Below are 13,041 nucleotides of genomic sequence, written 5' to 3' on the forward strand. Positions count from 1 at the left end.
GCCCACATTAAAGCACTGCCACGGCGCTATAATGTCCCTGCCACTTTTGCCTCCCCCATCGGCGGCCCTGCTAGTAGGGTCCGTACAGGCAGGGCTGCCCACAGGGGAGGCAAAAGAAGCAGGGACGTTAAAGTGCAGCCACGGCAGTGCTCTAAGGACGGTCTTTTGTCGTGGCAGCACTTTAACGTTGCTGCGCCCCCCCATCGGCGGCCCTACCAGCAGGGCCACCGACTGGGGAAGCGCAGCAACGTTAAAGCGCTGCCGCGGCAAAGGAGCCTACAGAGCTTTAACGTCTTTGCCCCTTTTGCCCCCCCTCGGCCACCGACAGGCGGGCGGGAGGGGCAAAGGGAGCAGCTGCCCCGGGGCTGGTGATTTAAAAGGGCCCGGGGCTCTGGACATCACTACCGCAGCAGCGGCGTCCAGAGCCCCAGGCCCTTTAAATTGCCACTGGAGCCCCGGGCAGCGCGGGCCAGCAGCCTGGAAGGGCTGGCTCGGGGATGCTGGCCCCGCCCCTTCCGCCCCTTCTGGGGGCCGGAGCTGGCCCCGGCCCCATACCGGTAAGTGTCTGGAGTTACTTTCACCCCTGATGCCACTACTATCAACTGCACTAGAGTGCTTCTGTAATTCACTGTCACTTTCCAGGATGTCTGAAAGGCAAGCACAGGTTCCTGTTATTGCCCTGACATGGGGACACTGGGTACTTACTAAGCCAGACAACTAGTCAACGTTGTTATCCAGATTTAGGACAGTGTAACGGAGCAGGATTTGGCCCCTACAGTCTATCTCAAGAAGCCACAAAATGCAGGATTGGATTTTCCTGCTAATGTCGTTGGTGAAAAATACAGCCAGCACTAGTGTCCAAGGCAAGGCCCTCATTAGTTTAAGTCACTTGAAGTAAGGAATTGTGGGTATAGTGAAATGGGTCATGCGCTCAGTGAAAAGCTTTGGTGTGGTCACTTCTGACGTGCTGTAGAAAGAGCCCTGTCTCCCTTCACACTAGGTCACAACCACATCTGAGTCTTTGCATTTACACATGTAGCTGTGACCAGCCAGCATTCCCAATGAAAACAAGCCAAGTGATGCTTGGCCTACTGATGTGGGGGCCTGGTTTTCAGTGGTGCTGAGCTCTTTGACATCACCTGGAGCTTGTAGTGCTTAGCAACCCTGAAAATCAGGCCTGTGAATTAGCTCAAACTCTGAAAGAGCTTTCAATAAAGAACAACATATGGGGAGGAAAGGGTCTGTGGGGCACATTGTGCTTCCCCTGAAGAAAATACAAAACTGATCTTTCAATACTACCCATCCAGGGGGAAGTGCCAAAAGGCAAGATCCCAAGTGAAATGTGTTGTTCCATCCTTACTTAGAGCCTGAGCCAAAGTCAATGGAAGACTCTCATTGACTTCAGTAGGCTTTGGGTCTGGCCCCTAAAGGGACGACAGACCGCTTTAAGGACTGTGATCCCTCCTGTTATTTAAATAGGCCATCTCCTTGGGTTCGTTATAATCCAATATAGGAACTGTAACATGCCACGCTTTCCCTATGAGAGCAGTGTATCCGAACTGATTGTTCTGGAAATTAGGTACCCAGCCACAGCCATTTTGTCTTCTGGGTACCATTTCAGTAATCTGTCCCTAAATTCCTGCTGATGACAACTGTGTTAGATGAGGGCGAAAATAGTGATGGCAATGTTGACGCATTTGATTTTTTTAAAATTAAGCCTCACACTGATCCTACAAAAACCAATGCCCAGCTTTCCTCTCTAGAGTGACCAGACAGCAAGTGTGAAAAATCGGGACAGAGGGTGGAGGGTAATAGGAGCCTATATAAGAAAAAGACCCAAAATTCGGGACTGTCCCTATAAAATTGGGACATCTGGTCACCCTATTCCTCTTTCACTGCAGGAGACCTGCCTGTAAAGAGCCTGCTACTTCCATTTATCATCTGCAATCAAGTGCACAGTAGACCAGCATGGCAGGAAAAAATTGCTGTATATGCACATACACAACTCCAGCCCCCTGACTGATAGACAGACATGTCTAGCTTTAGCCTGCCAACCTACATACTGACCCTCTTTAAAGATATTCTGGGGAGGGGAATGTAAAAAGTAAAACTGAACTGAGGTGGGATTTGACTTCAGTGGGCATATCAATCAACAGAGGTAGAGACAGGCTCCTCAAGTTACCTTCTTACAGCAGACCAGCTGGTGATCAAAGAGGAAGAACATTCTCTGTTGGCTCTTCGCTTGAGGCTGGGAGATTTTGGTTAATTCCCCAGAATAGATGAGTTCTGAGCTTCTGACTAGGACGTCTTCACCCTGGCGGCAGCAGCAGCACCACAAAGAGCATGTCAGTTTGTCCCAAGAATCACAAGAATTTAACCTGATTGAGCGCCTGGGCTTGATTGGTTAAATGGTGTGGTCCTGACCTACCATCCTGGATCTTAGGTGATAGTTCATAAGATGTCACAATGACCTAGAACAACAAATGTTGATGGGAAAAGGTGCAAAGGGGAGACAGACTGAATCAGTCCAAACAAAAAGGCCTCCTGATATAACTCAAGGAGTTAAGATCATGCTTGGTAAACAAGAGAAACGTGCAATCAAAAATCAGTGAACCAAAATTGGTGCGTCCTGGATGCAGGCCGCCTCTGTGAATGCGGATGGAGTGAAAAAGGAGCAGGGGCTGTTGTATGAATTTAGATGGAATAAATGGGCCAAAGGCGTTAACATAACCCAGTCACTGTCCAACACTCAACGGCATTAAACAAGGTTCAGGGTTTAGTATGCAGAGACCTCAGCCTGCTTAGTACTATGGCAAACACACCATTAAAAATCCTTAGCCTTTTATTAAAGACATAGAGAAGAAGGAAAAACAGTTAAAGCAGTTGAAATATAAAGCATTAAGTAAGGCTTTCATTTTAAGAAGATTTCTTGTTCCCTTTCCCTTTAGCTGGAGAGAATTTTTAGAAGGAAAAGCCCCCTTGTCTGACATTTCTTAGATGGTATCAAAGATGAGCTAATTCAGTTTAAACTAAATGGAAGGATAAACAAAAATAGATCTGTGACTAGGGTTTTTTATTTCAAAAGGGTTAACTTTAAAGAATTAAGGAAATTAGTTAGGGAAGTGGATTGGACTGAAGAACTTGGGGCTCTAAAGGTGGAGGAAGCCTAGAATTACTTCAAGTCAAAGTTGCAGAAACTATCAGAAGCCTGCATCCCAAGAAAGGGGAAAAAATTCATAGGCAGGAGTTGTAGACCAAGCTGGATGAGCAAGCATCTCAGAGAGGTGATTAAGAAAAGCAGAAAGCCTACAAGGAATGGAAGATGGGAGTGATCAGCAAGGAAAGCTACCTTATTGAGGTCAGAACATGTAGGGATAAAGTTAGAAAGGCCAAAAGCCATGTAGAGTTGGACCTTGCAAAGGGAATTAAAACCAATAGTAAAAGGTTCTATAGCCATATAAATAAGAAGAAAACAAAGAAAGAAGAAATGGGACCGCTAAACACTGAGGATGGAGTGGAGGTTAAGGATAATCTAGGCATGGCCCAATATCTAAACAAATACTTTGCCTCAGTATTTAATGAGGAGCTTAGGGATAATGGTAGGATGACAAATAGGAATGAGGATATGGAGGTAGATATTACCACATCCGAGGTAGAAGCCAAACTCGAACAGCTTAATGGGACGAAATCAGGGGGCCCAGATAATCTTCATCCAAGAATATTAAAGGAACTGGCACATGAAATTGCAAGCCCATTTGCAAGAATTTTTAATGAATCTGAAAACTCAGGGGTTGTACCATATGACTGGAGAATTGCTAACATAGTTCCTATCTTTAAGAAAGGAAAAAAAAGTGATCCGGGCAACTACAGGCCTGTCAGTTTGACATCTGTAGTATGCAAGGTCTTGGAAAAAATTTTGAAGGAAAAAGTAGTCAAGGACATTGAGGTCAATGGTAATTGGGACAAAATACAACATGGTTTTACAAAAGGTAGATCGTGCCAAACCAACCTGATCTCCTTCTTTGAGAAGGTAACAGATTTTTTAGACAAAGGAAATGCAGTGGATCTAATTTACCTCCATTTCAGTAAGGCATTTGATACGGTTCCACATGGGGAATTATTAGCTAAATTGGAAAAGATAGGGATCAATATGAAAATTGAAAGGTGGATAAGGAACTGGTTAAAGGGGAGACTACAACGGGTCGTACTGAAAGGTGAATTGTCAGACTGGAGGGAGGTTAGTAGTGGAGTTCCTCAGGGATCGGTTTTGGGACCAATCTTATTTAATCTTTTTATTACTGACCTTGGCACAAAAAGTGGGAATGTGCTAATAAAGTTTGCGGATGACACAAAGCTGGGAGGTATTGCCAATACAGAAAAGGACTGGGATATCATACAGGAAGATCTGGATAACCTTGTAAACTGGAGTAATAGTAATAGGATGAAATTTAATAGTGAAAAGTGCAAGGTCATGAATTTAGGGATTAATAACAAGAACTATTGTTATAAGCTGGGGAGGCATCAGTTGGAAGTAACAGAGGAGGAAAAGGACCTCGGAGTATTGATTGATCACAGGATGACTATGAGCCGCCAATGTGATATGGCCATGAAAAAAGCTAATGCGGTCTTGGGATGCATCAGGTGAGGTATTTCAAATAGAGATAAGGAGGTGTTAGTACCATTATACAAGGCACTGGTGAGACCTCATCTGGAATACTGTGTGCAGTTCTGGTCACCCATGTTTAAGAAGGATGAATTCAAACTGGAACAGGTTCAGAGAAGGGCTACTAGGATGATCCGAGGAATGGAAAACCTGTCATATGAAAGGAGACTCAAAGAGCTTGGCTTGTTTAGCCTAACCAAAAGAAGGCTGAGGGGAGATATGACTGCTCTTTATAAATATATCACAGGAATAAATACCAGGGAGGGAGAGGAATTATTTAAGCTCAGTACCAATGTGGACACAAGAACAAATGGATATAAACTGGCTATCAGGAAGTTTAGACTTGAAATTAGACGAAGGTTTCTAACCATCAGAGGAGTGAAGTTCTGGAACAGCCTTCCAAGGGGAGTAGAGGGGGCAAAAGACATATCTGGCTTCAAGATTAAGCTTGATAAGTTTATGGAGGGGATGGTATAATGGGATAGCCTAATTTTGGCAATTAATTCGTCTTTGACTACTAGCGGTAAATATGCTCAATGGCTTGTGATGGGATGTTAGATGGGGTGGGATCTGAGTTACTACAGAGAATTCTTTCCTGGGTGTCTGGCTGGTGAGTCTTGCCCACATGCTCAGGGTTTAGCTGATTGCCATATTTGGGGTCGGGAAGGATTTTCCTCCAGGGCAGATTGGCAGAAGCCCTGGGTTTTTTTCGCCTTCCTCTGCAGAGTGGGGCACGGGTCACTTGCTGGAAGATTCTCTGCACCTTGAAGTCTTTAAACCATGATTTGAGGACTTCAATGGCTCAGACACAGGTTTGATACAGGAGTGGGTGGGTGAGATTCTGTGGCCTGCGTTGTGCAGGAGGTCAGACTAGATGATCATAATGGTTCCTTCTGACCTTAAAGTCTATGATTCTATGGTCATAACTGTCCTTTTGGGGAAGAGAGAAGAAGTTAGTTGAGATGAGCGGGAGCTGCTGCTGCTGCTGTTAAAGTCCAATCCTGTTTCATCTCAGGTGGTGTTTGGGATTCAGCTGGAGCCGGCAGTGGTGGTGACGTCCCCTAGATCGCTCTCCCTGGCCTGGTCTGCTCAGGACAGCTCCAGGATCAGGATGATGAAGGCCCAGGATCCCAGGAGATGGTGGGGAGTAGTAGCCATGATGGTGAAGCTTGCTCCAGTAGCCAATTTCCCCTTCAATGTCTCTTTCTTTAAGGACCTCCGAAAGGGAGTTATGGGTGGATAGTGCATACCCTCATTATTTTGTCCACCAGTTAGGCCTAGTTTCTGACATACCAATTTTGGTTCACTGATTTCTGGTTGCACACTTCTCTTAACACACTCCTTGAGTTATATCAGGAGGCCTTTTTGTTTGGACTGATTCAGCCTGTTTCCCTTTTGCACCTTTTCCCATCAACATTTGTTGTTCTAGGTTATTGTGACACCTTATGAACATAAACGCACTATTTAACAATTGAGCTCACAATTAGGGTAAATTTGTAGGTCCAGTTATCACAGCATGATCTCATTCCATCACAACACTGGAGCACAATCCCTGCCTCTCATGAGAGTGAGGGATGCTGTCCCTCTCACATCCATTGAGCACCAATTTGGCTGGGCATATGCAGAAAATGAAATTTTGTTCTGGATTCAGCCCCATTTGCCAGGTCTGGATCATCTGCTCATCTGCTGAGCCAAATCCTCTGCCCTCAGAGGAGCTACATTAGTTTACACCAGCTAATGAGGGGGGAAAAAAGGATAATTTAATCAAAATACATTTTGCTCAGCTCTAGAAAACAGGCAGTTTTGTTTATTTGAAAAATAAATAAATAAAACTGGTTTTAAAAAGAGCTTTTCTGAGCATGTACAAATACTATAGGAAAATTCAGATGCCATTTTTTCTGTCAGGGCCTGGTAGCCCTCTCAAGGATGTCGCTTAGAATACTAGATGCCAACTCTGCCTGCCTCAATAATGCTTGAAAATTATTCAAATAATAAATGGTTTATTGGAATTTCAGTAAGCAGCATGTGCCAATCTCCTTCTGCAAAGAGCAAGGATGTATGGTAAACGGGACCCAGAGAGCTGTGCAAAGCTCTAGAAGGGTATCGGGCTAGTTCAGGTCTTTCAGAGTTCCTCCAACCCTATCAGGAGAAGGTGAAACAACAAGCATGAGTGTGACAGAATGTGATTGGGCTAGTGAGCCAAATAAAATAATCACTTGGGGCCCCATTCACTCTGTGGGGCACTTGAGTCCCCTCACCTCCCAGTCCTCTATGGAACTCTGCCACTGGGCAATTTTGTCTATGTTCTCCAGCCTCCTCTTTCTCTCATTGATCAGTCGAGCAACGTTCTTCATGGCATTTAAGGCAGCTTCAACATCTTTAAAATCCCTAGGGCGAAACAGATTTCATTAGGCACGTCTACATGAGCAGACCGGAATCCAAAAGTGCTGCAACTCTAGAGTCTACTGAACTGGAGCACAGAGCTGGAAATCTGGGTTCCATTTCTGGTTCTGCCACTCACTTGGGTTGTATTTCTAAAGCACTTGAAGAATGTCACACGGAGAGCCCCGTGGGCCACATTTTCAGAAGAACTCATCTCTCATTTAGGCATGAAAATAAGAGGTCAGATTTTGAAAGGAGCTGAGTTCTTTGGAAAGCCAGGCCCGAATGGTGAGCGCTGAGTATCTGAAAATCTGACCCAGCAGGTGCAAAGTACTTGCTATTCTAAGTATCTGTTTTCTCTGGAGATTTAAAGCCACTATTTTGTCCAACACAAAAACTATTTTTTAAGTGAAATTGTTAAAGCCACAATATTTTCATGCCATTACATTTGAAGATTTAGTTGTCAGACATGGGCCAAAACCATTTAGAAATGCATGGGTTCCTTTCAAACAGGAGGCATTATCTATTTGTGGTAGGACAGAATCTCCTGCAACCAACCCACACACCATCTGCTACCACCATCTCACTCACTAGCCCTGGAAGAAGAGGGCTGGAGTGTCTTGCCTTACACACTATTTCCAAAATCTCAGAGCACCCACTGTGGCACGTACTCTGAGTAACCCCTTCCAGATATACTTAGTTTCACAACATAGTGTTTACGAATTTAATAACACACACACATAGGCCTGGTCTACACTAGGCTTTTATGTTGACTTTAGCGCCGTTATATCGAATTAACCCTGCACCCGTCCACACCACGAAGCTATTTAGTTCGAAATAAAGCTCTCTTTAAATCGATTTCTGTAATCCTCCCCAACGAGAGGAGTAGCGCTAAATTCGACATGGCCATATCGAATTAGGCTAGGTGTGGATGGAAATCGACGCTAATAGCTCCGGGAGCTATCCCACAGTGCACCACTCTGTTGACGCTCTGGACAGCAGTCCGAGCTCGGATGCTCTGACCAGCCACACCCCCGGGAAAATTTGAATTCATTTTCCTGTCTGGGCAGTTTGAATCTCAGTTCCTGTTTGGACATCGAGGGGAGCTCAGCAGCAGTGGCAACTATGCAGAGCTCTCCAGCAGAGATGGCCGTGCAATCTAATAGAAAGAGGGCCCCAGCATGGACTGATCGGGAAGTCTTGGATCTCATCGCAGTGTGGGGCGATGAGTCCGTGCTTTCAGAGCTGCGCTCCAAAAGAAGGAATGCTAAGATCTACGAGAAGATCTCCAAAGCCATGGCAGAGAGAGGCTACAGCCGGGATGCAACGCAGTGCCGCGTGAAAATCAAGGAGCTGAGACAAGGCTACCAAAAAACCAAAGAGGCTAACGGACGCTCCGGATCCCAGCCCCACACATCCCGTTTCTACGAGGCACTGCATTCCATCCTGGGAGCGGCCGCCACCACTACCCCACCCCTGACCGTGGACTCCGAGGATGGGATATTATCCGCGGCCGGTTCCTCGTCGGACATGTTAGCGGACGGGGAAGATGAAGAAGGAGATGAGGAGGACGAGGCAGTCGACAGCGCTGGCACCGCTGATTTCCCCGACAGCCAGGAGCTCTTCATCACCCTTACCGAGATCCCGTACCAACCGTCCCCATCCCTTACCCCGGACACAGAATCAGGGGAAGGATCAAGCAGTAAGTGCTGTAAACATGTAAACATTTATTTAAAACGGAACGGTAATATTTATACTATTAACAATGTATGTTTATAAAAGTGCTGTAAACTAGTAAAAAAGAATCAGGTGCAAAACAGGAATATTTACAAAGGTAACAAATGGGTTTTCATGATTTCTCTGTCTTAGGCTCTTCTCAATTTAGTCCCAAGTATTTTAAAAAATTTTCACAATGTCCGTTACTACATGATTCCCAGGCCCAAGACGCTCCACTCCATAGTCCCAGTGCACCTAGGCGAAAATCCGGTCAATGTGGCCGGGGATTGACGAGAAATCCTCGTGGGAGAACTCCTCGTAGGTCTCGTGGAGGTAGATCTCAAGCCTGTTTATGAGGTTCCGGGGTAGGGCGATCTTACTGGGCCCTCCGTGGTAGCAGACATGTCCCCTCCACGCCACAATCAGGTACTCGGGGATCATGGCCCGACATAGCATGGCGGCATACGGCCCCGGTTTCTGCATGCTTTCCCGCAGCATGCGTTCTCTCTGGGTGTCCGGGATCCTCAGGAGGGTGATGTCGCTCATGACGCCCTGCTTTGAATTAGGGAGGGGAATGTTAGTATTGGGACTGCTTTACAGCCACGCGGTGGAGGGAGAGGGGCAGCATACAGGGATCTTTCCCTGGGACAGCCGCGAGGGGGTGGGACAGGGGCAGAGTTGATGCTGTCCTGATTGCTGGCAGCAGAGACTGGCATTGCTTTCAATGTGAAAGGAGGCCAGTGCTACTGCTGGAGTTTTAAGCAGCCACAAGTCTCCGGCTTACCATTATTGCCCGCTCCAGAAGTTCAGGTCTCCAGCCACAGTTCTCTGAACACTCCAAGACCTCCGCAAGTCCACAGGCACTGAAGGCGACGGCCGAAAATTCGACCTTGTCCTGAGTGCGCATGTGAGAGGTGCAGTGCATGGTCTTGTTCACAGAGAAAGACTAGGTTCTTTGTATACAATTTCATTTATCTGTCTCAGGAATTCACTCCCTTTTTACAATTCACACAGACACATCTGCGTCTGTCTCCCAACCCAGCCTGTCAGCACACTCCCAGAGGCTAGCGCAGATTAGGCGGAGGAAGAAGAAGACGCGTGAAGACATGTTCTCAGAACTAATGGGATGCTCCCGAGCCCAGGCAGCCCAGCAGACACAGTGGAGGGAGAACTTGTCACAAATGCACCGAGCAGTCATGGAACGGGAGGAGAGGTGGCGTCAGGAGGACCAACAGGCTACTGAAAAGCTGCTTGGACTAATGAGGGAGCAAACGGACACGCTCCGGTGCCTTGTGGATGTTCTGCAAGACCGGAGGCAGGAGGACAGAGCCCCGCTGCAGTCTATCTGTAACCGCCCTCACCCGCCACCAAGTCCCACACCACCCTCACCCAAAGTCCAAAGAAGGAGGGGCAGCAAGGGCCGTTAAAACTTTCAGTCAACCCCTGCAGACTGCTCTAGCACTAGAAGGCTGACATTCCCCAAAATTTCATAAGTCCTTTCCTACCCACCTCACACAAGCCCCCGTCCAAGTTTCACCCCCCACGTTTCATGTCTGGTTCGCAATAAAATGTTTGTTTCTGTCCATTACTGTTTCAGTCAGGTTCTTTTGAGGGAGAGTCTGTCTGGAGGGGGGGAAGGGGCTTGGTAATTGGACAGGACAGTGACCTTTAGCAGGGTACAGAGGCGGTGTCAGGTCCAGCATCAGGACACATACACAGTGCAGTCACTGGTTACCCTGGTCAGTCTGGGAGGTGTTTTTCATGTTCTGGGGGGGGGGCTGCTCTGTGACTTTGTGGCGGGTGAGGGCAGTTACAGATCTTATGCAGCGGTCCTTATCCTGGCTCACAGATCCACGCAGCAGGGGATCTGTAACCCTACCCCCCCTGCCAGAAAGTCACATAGCCGACACATACACACAGTCCCCCCCAGGAGTGCTGGCAGGCTCCATTGAAATAACCAGTCCACCAGTGCGGAGCCTGCCATTCCGGGAGTTTAGAAGCATCATTTGCATCAGAACACTAAACCCGCCCCCCGCCACAGTCTGCGTCCCCGGTTTAAAATATTCCCGCGAAAACAGCAATACAGACAACGGTGTTCATTAACAAAATCGAAATGATTTTATTTTTTGGGAAGGGGAAGGGGGTGAAGGGGGTATGTAACTGGAGAGGATAGTCAAAATGAACTGGGTAAAGAAACGGGGGCAGGTTCAGCTTTTCTGTCCACAAACTGAAAAGTCACTGGTTGCCCTGCTCACTCAGGAACCTAGCTTTCAAAGCCTCCCGGATGCACAGGGCGTCCCGCTGGGATCTTCTAATGGCCCGGCTGTCTGGCTGGACGTAATCAGCAGCCAGGCTATTTGCCTCTAGCTCCCACCCCGCCATAAAGGTCTCCCCCTTGCTCTCACACAGATTGTGGAGCACACAGCAAGCTGCAATAACGATGGGGATATTGGTTTCACTGAGATCACAGCGAGTGAGTAAGCTTCTCCATCTCCCTTTGAGACGGCCAAAAGCACACTCCACTACCATTCTGCACTTGCTCAGCCGGTAGTTGAACAGTTCTTTTTCTGTGTCCAGGGCGCCAGTATAGGGCTTCATGAGCCAGGGCATTAGCGGGTAGGCTGGGTCCCCGAGGATGACTGTAGGCATCTCCACATCCCCAAGAGTTATTTTGTGGTCTGGGAAGTAAATACCTTCCTGCAGCCGTCTAAACAGACCAGAGTTCCTGAACACGCGAGCGTCATGAACCTTGCCCGGCCATCCGACGTAGATGTTTGTAAACCGTCCCCGATGGTCCACCAGTGCTTGCAGCACCATTGAAAAGTAGCCCTTTCTATTGATGTACTGGCTGGCCTGGTGGTCCGGTCCCAGGATAGGGATGTGAGTCCCATCGATAGCCCCACCGCAGTTTGGGAATCCCATCACGGCAAAGCCATCTATGATGACCTGCGCGTTTCCCAGGGTCACTACCTTTGGGAGCAGTACCTTCACGATTGCCTTGGCTACTTGCATGACAACAACCCCCACGGTAGATTTGCCCACGCCAAAGTGGTTCGCGACTGACCGGTAGCTGTCCGGCGTTGCAAGCTTCCAGAGGGCTATGGCCACTCGCTTCTGGACAGTGAGGGCTGCTCGCATGCGGGTGTCCTTGCGCTTCAGGGCAGGGGACAGCAACTCACAAAGTTCGAGGAAAGTCCCCTTCCGCATGCGAAAGTTTCGCAGCCACTGGGATTCATCCCAGACCTGAAGCACTATACGGTCCCACCAGTCCGTGCTTGTTTCCCGAGCCCAGAATCGCCGTTCCACGATATCCACATGACCCATTGCCACCGTGATGTCCTGGGCGCTGGGGCTCGTGGTTTCTGACAGCTCTGTGCTACTCTCCGACTTCAGGCCATCACGGCGGTGTCGTAGCCTCCTCGCCTGATTACTCTTCATCTGCCTCAGGGAAAGGTGTATGATAAGCTGCGAGGTGTTGAGAACGGCCAGAAGTGCAGCGATGGTTGCAGCGTGATCCATGATCGCAGTGCTGTGGCGTCCGCGCTGTCACTGACCAGAAAAGTGCGCGAACTGATTTCCCGCCGGCGCTTTCATGGAGGGAGGGAGGGCGTTAGTGACGGACGGATGACGACAAATTTTTTTTACCCAGAAGGCATTGGCGGCTCGACCCAGAATTCCGATGGGCAGCGGGGACTGCGGGAACTGTGGGATAGCTGCCCACAGTGCACCGCTTCCAATATCGACGCTCGCCCCGTTAGTGTGGACTCACAAAGTCGAATTACTGTCCTTAGTGTGTCCTTAGTGTGGACACACACGTTCGACTTTGCAATATCGATTCCACATATTCGATTTAAGTAAAATCGAATTACCCTCGTAGTGTAGACATACCCATAAAGTAATTCTGAGAAACATCAATGTGGTCATTAGGAACTTGGAAGTCCAGCTCAATTCATAGTGTGTCACTATGATCACTTTCCTCCAATACAGATTTTCAGGTTTATTTGTGTAACTCTAGTTATATCAGGTGCATTATTAAGAGACACATTTTATTATACACAAATATGTTCCTCGTACTGCGATTCCTTAAAAAAACCAGCTGATCAATGGTTGCGCTATGAGAATTTGAATAGATTCTGTCAAAACTGTAAAGAGATTCTGTTTAAAAACACGGGCCCAAAGTTTGCTGTGCCTTAAAATTGTTATGATGCCCTAGGGAAAGTTCTCTAGAGCCAAAGGGCCACATCCTCAGCAATGTGCATAGCCCCACTGAAGACATTTTA

At 47.7% G+C, this 13,041-nt stretch overlaps 1 protein-coding gene across 2 annotated transcripts in view; it reads right to left on the bottom strand.

Moving 5' to 3' along the window:
- ARHGEF4 (Rho guanine nucleotide exchange factor 4) overlaps positions 1–13,041 on the bottom strand; it is a 180,203-nt gene that overhangs the window by 8,462 nt on the left and 158,700 nt on the right. For both annotated transcript variants that reach the window (XR_003899793.1, XM_024216838.3), the window contains 2 exons: positions 6,922–7,051; positions 2,183–2,314 (listed from right to left, as the gene is read on the bottom strand). Coding sequence is in view for 1 of the 2 variants with exons in the window: in XM_024216838.3 (XP_024072606.1) it covers positions 2,183–2,314; positions 6,922–7,051 (262 nt within the window). In the remaining variant the exon portion in view is untranslated. The remainder of the gene's footprint in view (positions 1–2,182; positions 2,315–6,921; positions 7,052–13,041) is intronic.

This window comes from Terrapene carolina, unplaced genomic scaffold, assembly GCF_002925995.2.
Source record: "Terrapene carolina triunguis isolate 2854851 unplaced genomic scaffold, T_m_triunguis-2.0 Scaffold88, whole genome shotgun sequence".
NCBI lineage: Eukaryota > Metazoa > Chordata > Testudines > Emydidae > Terrapene > Terrapene triunguis.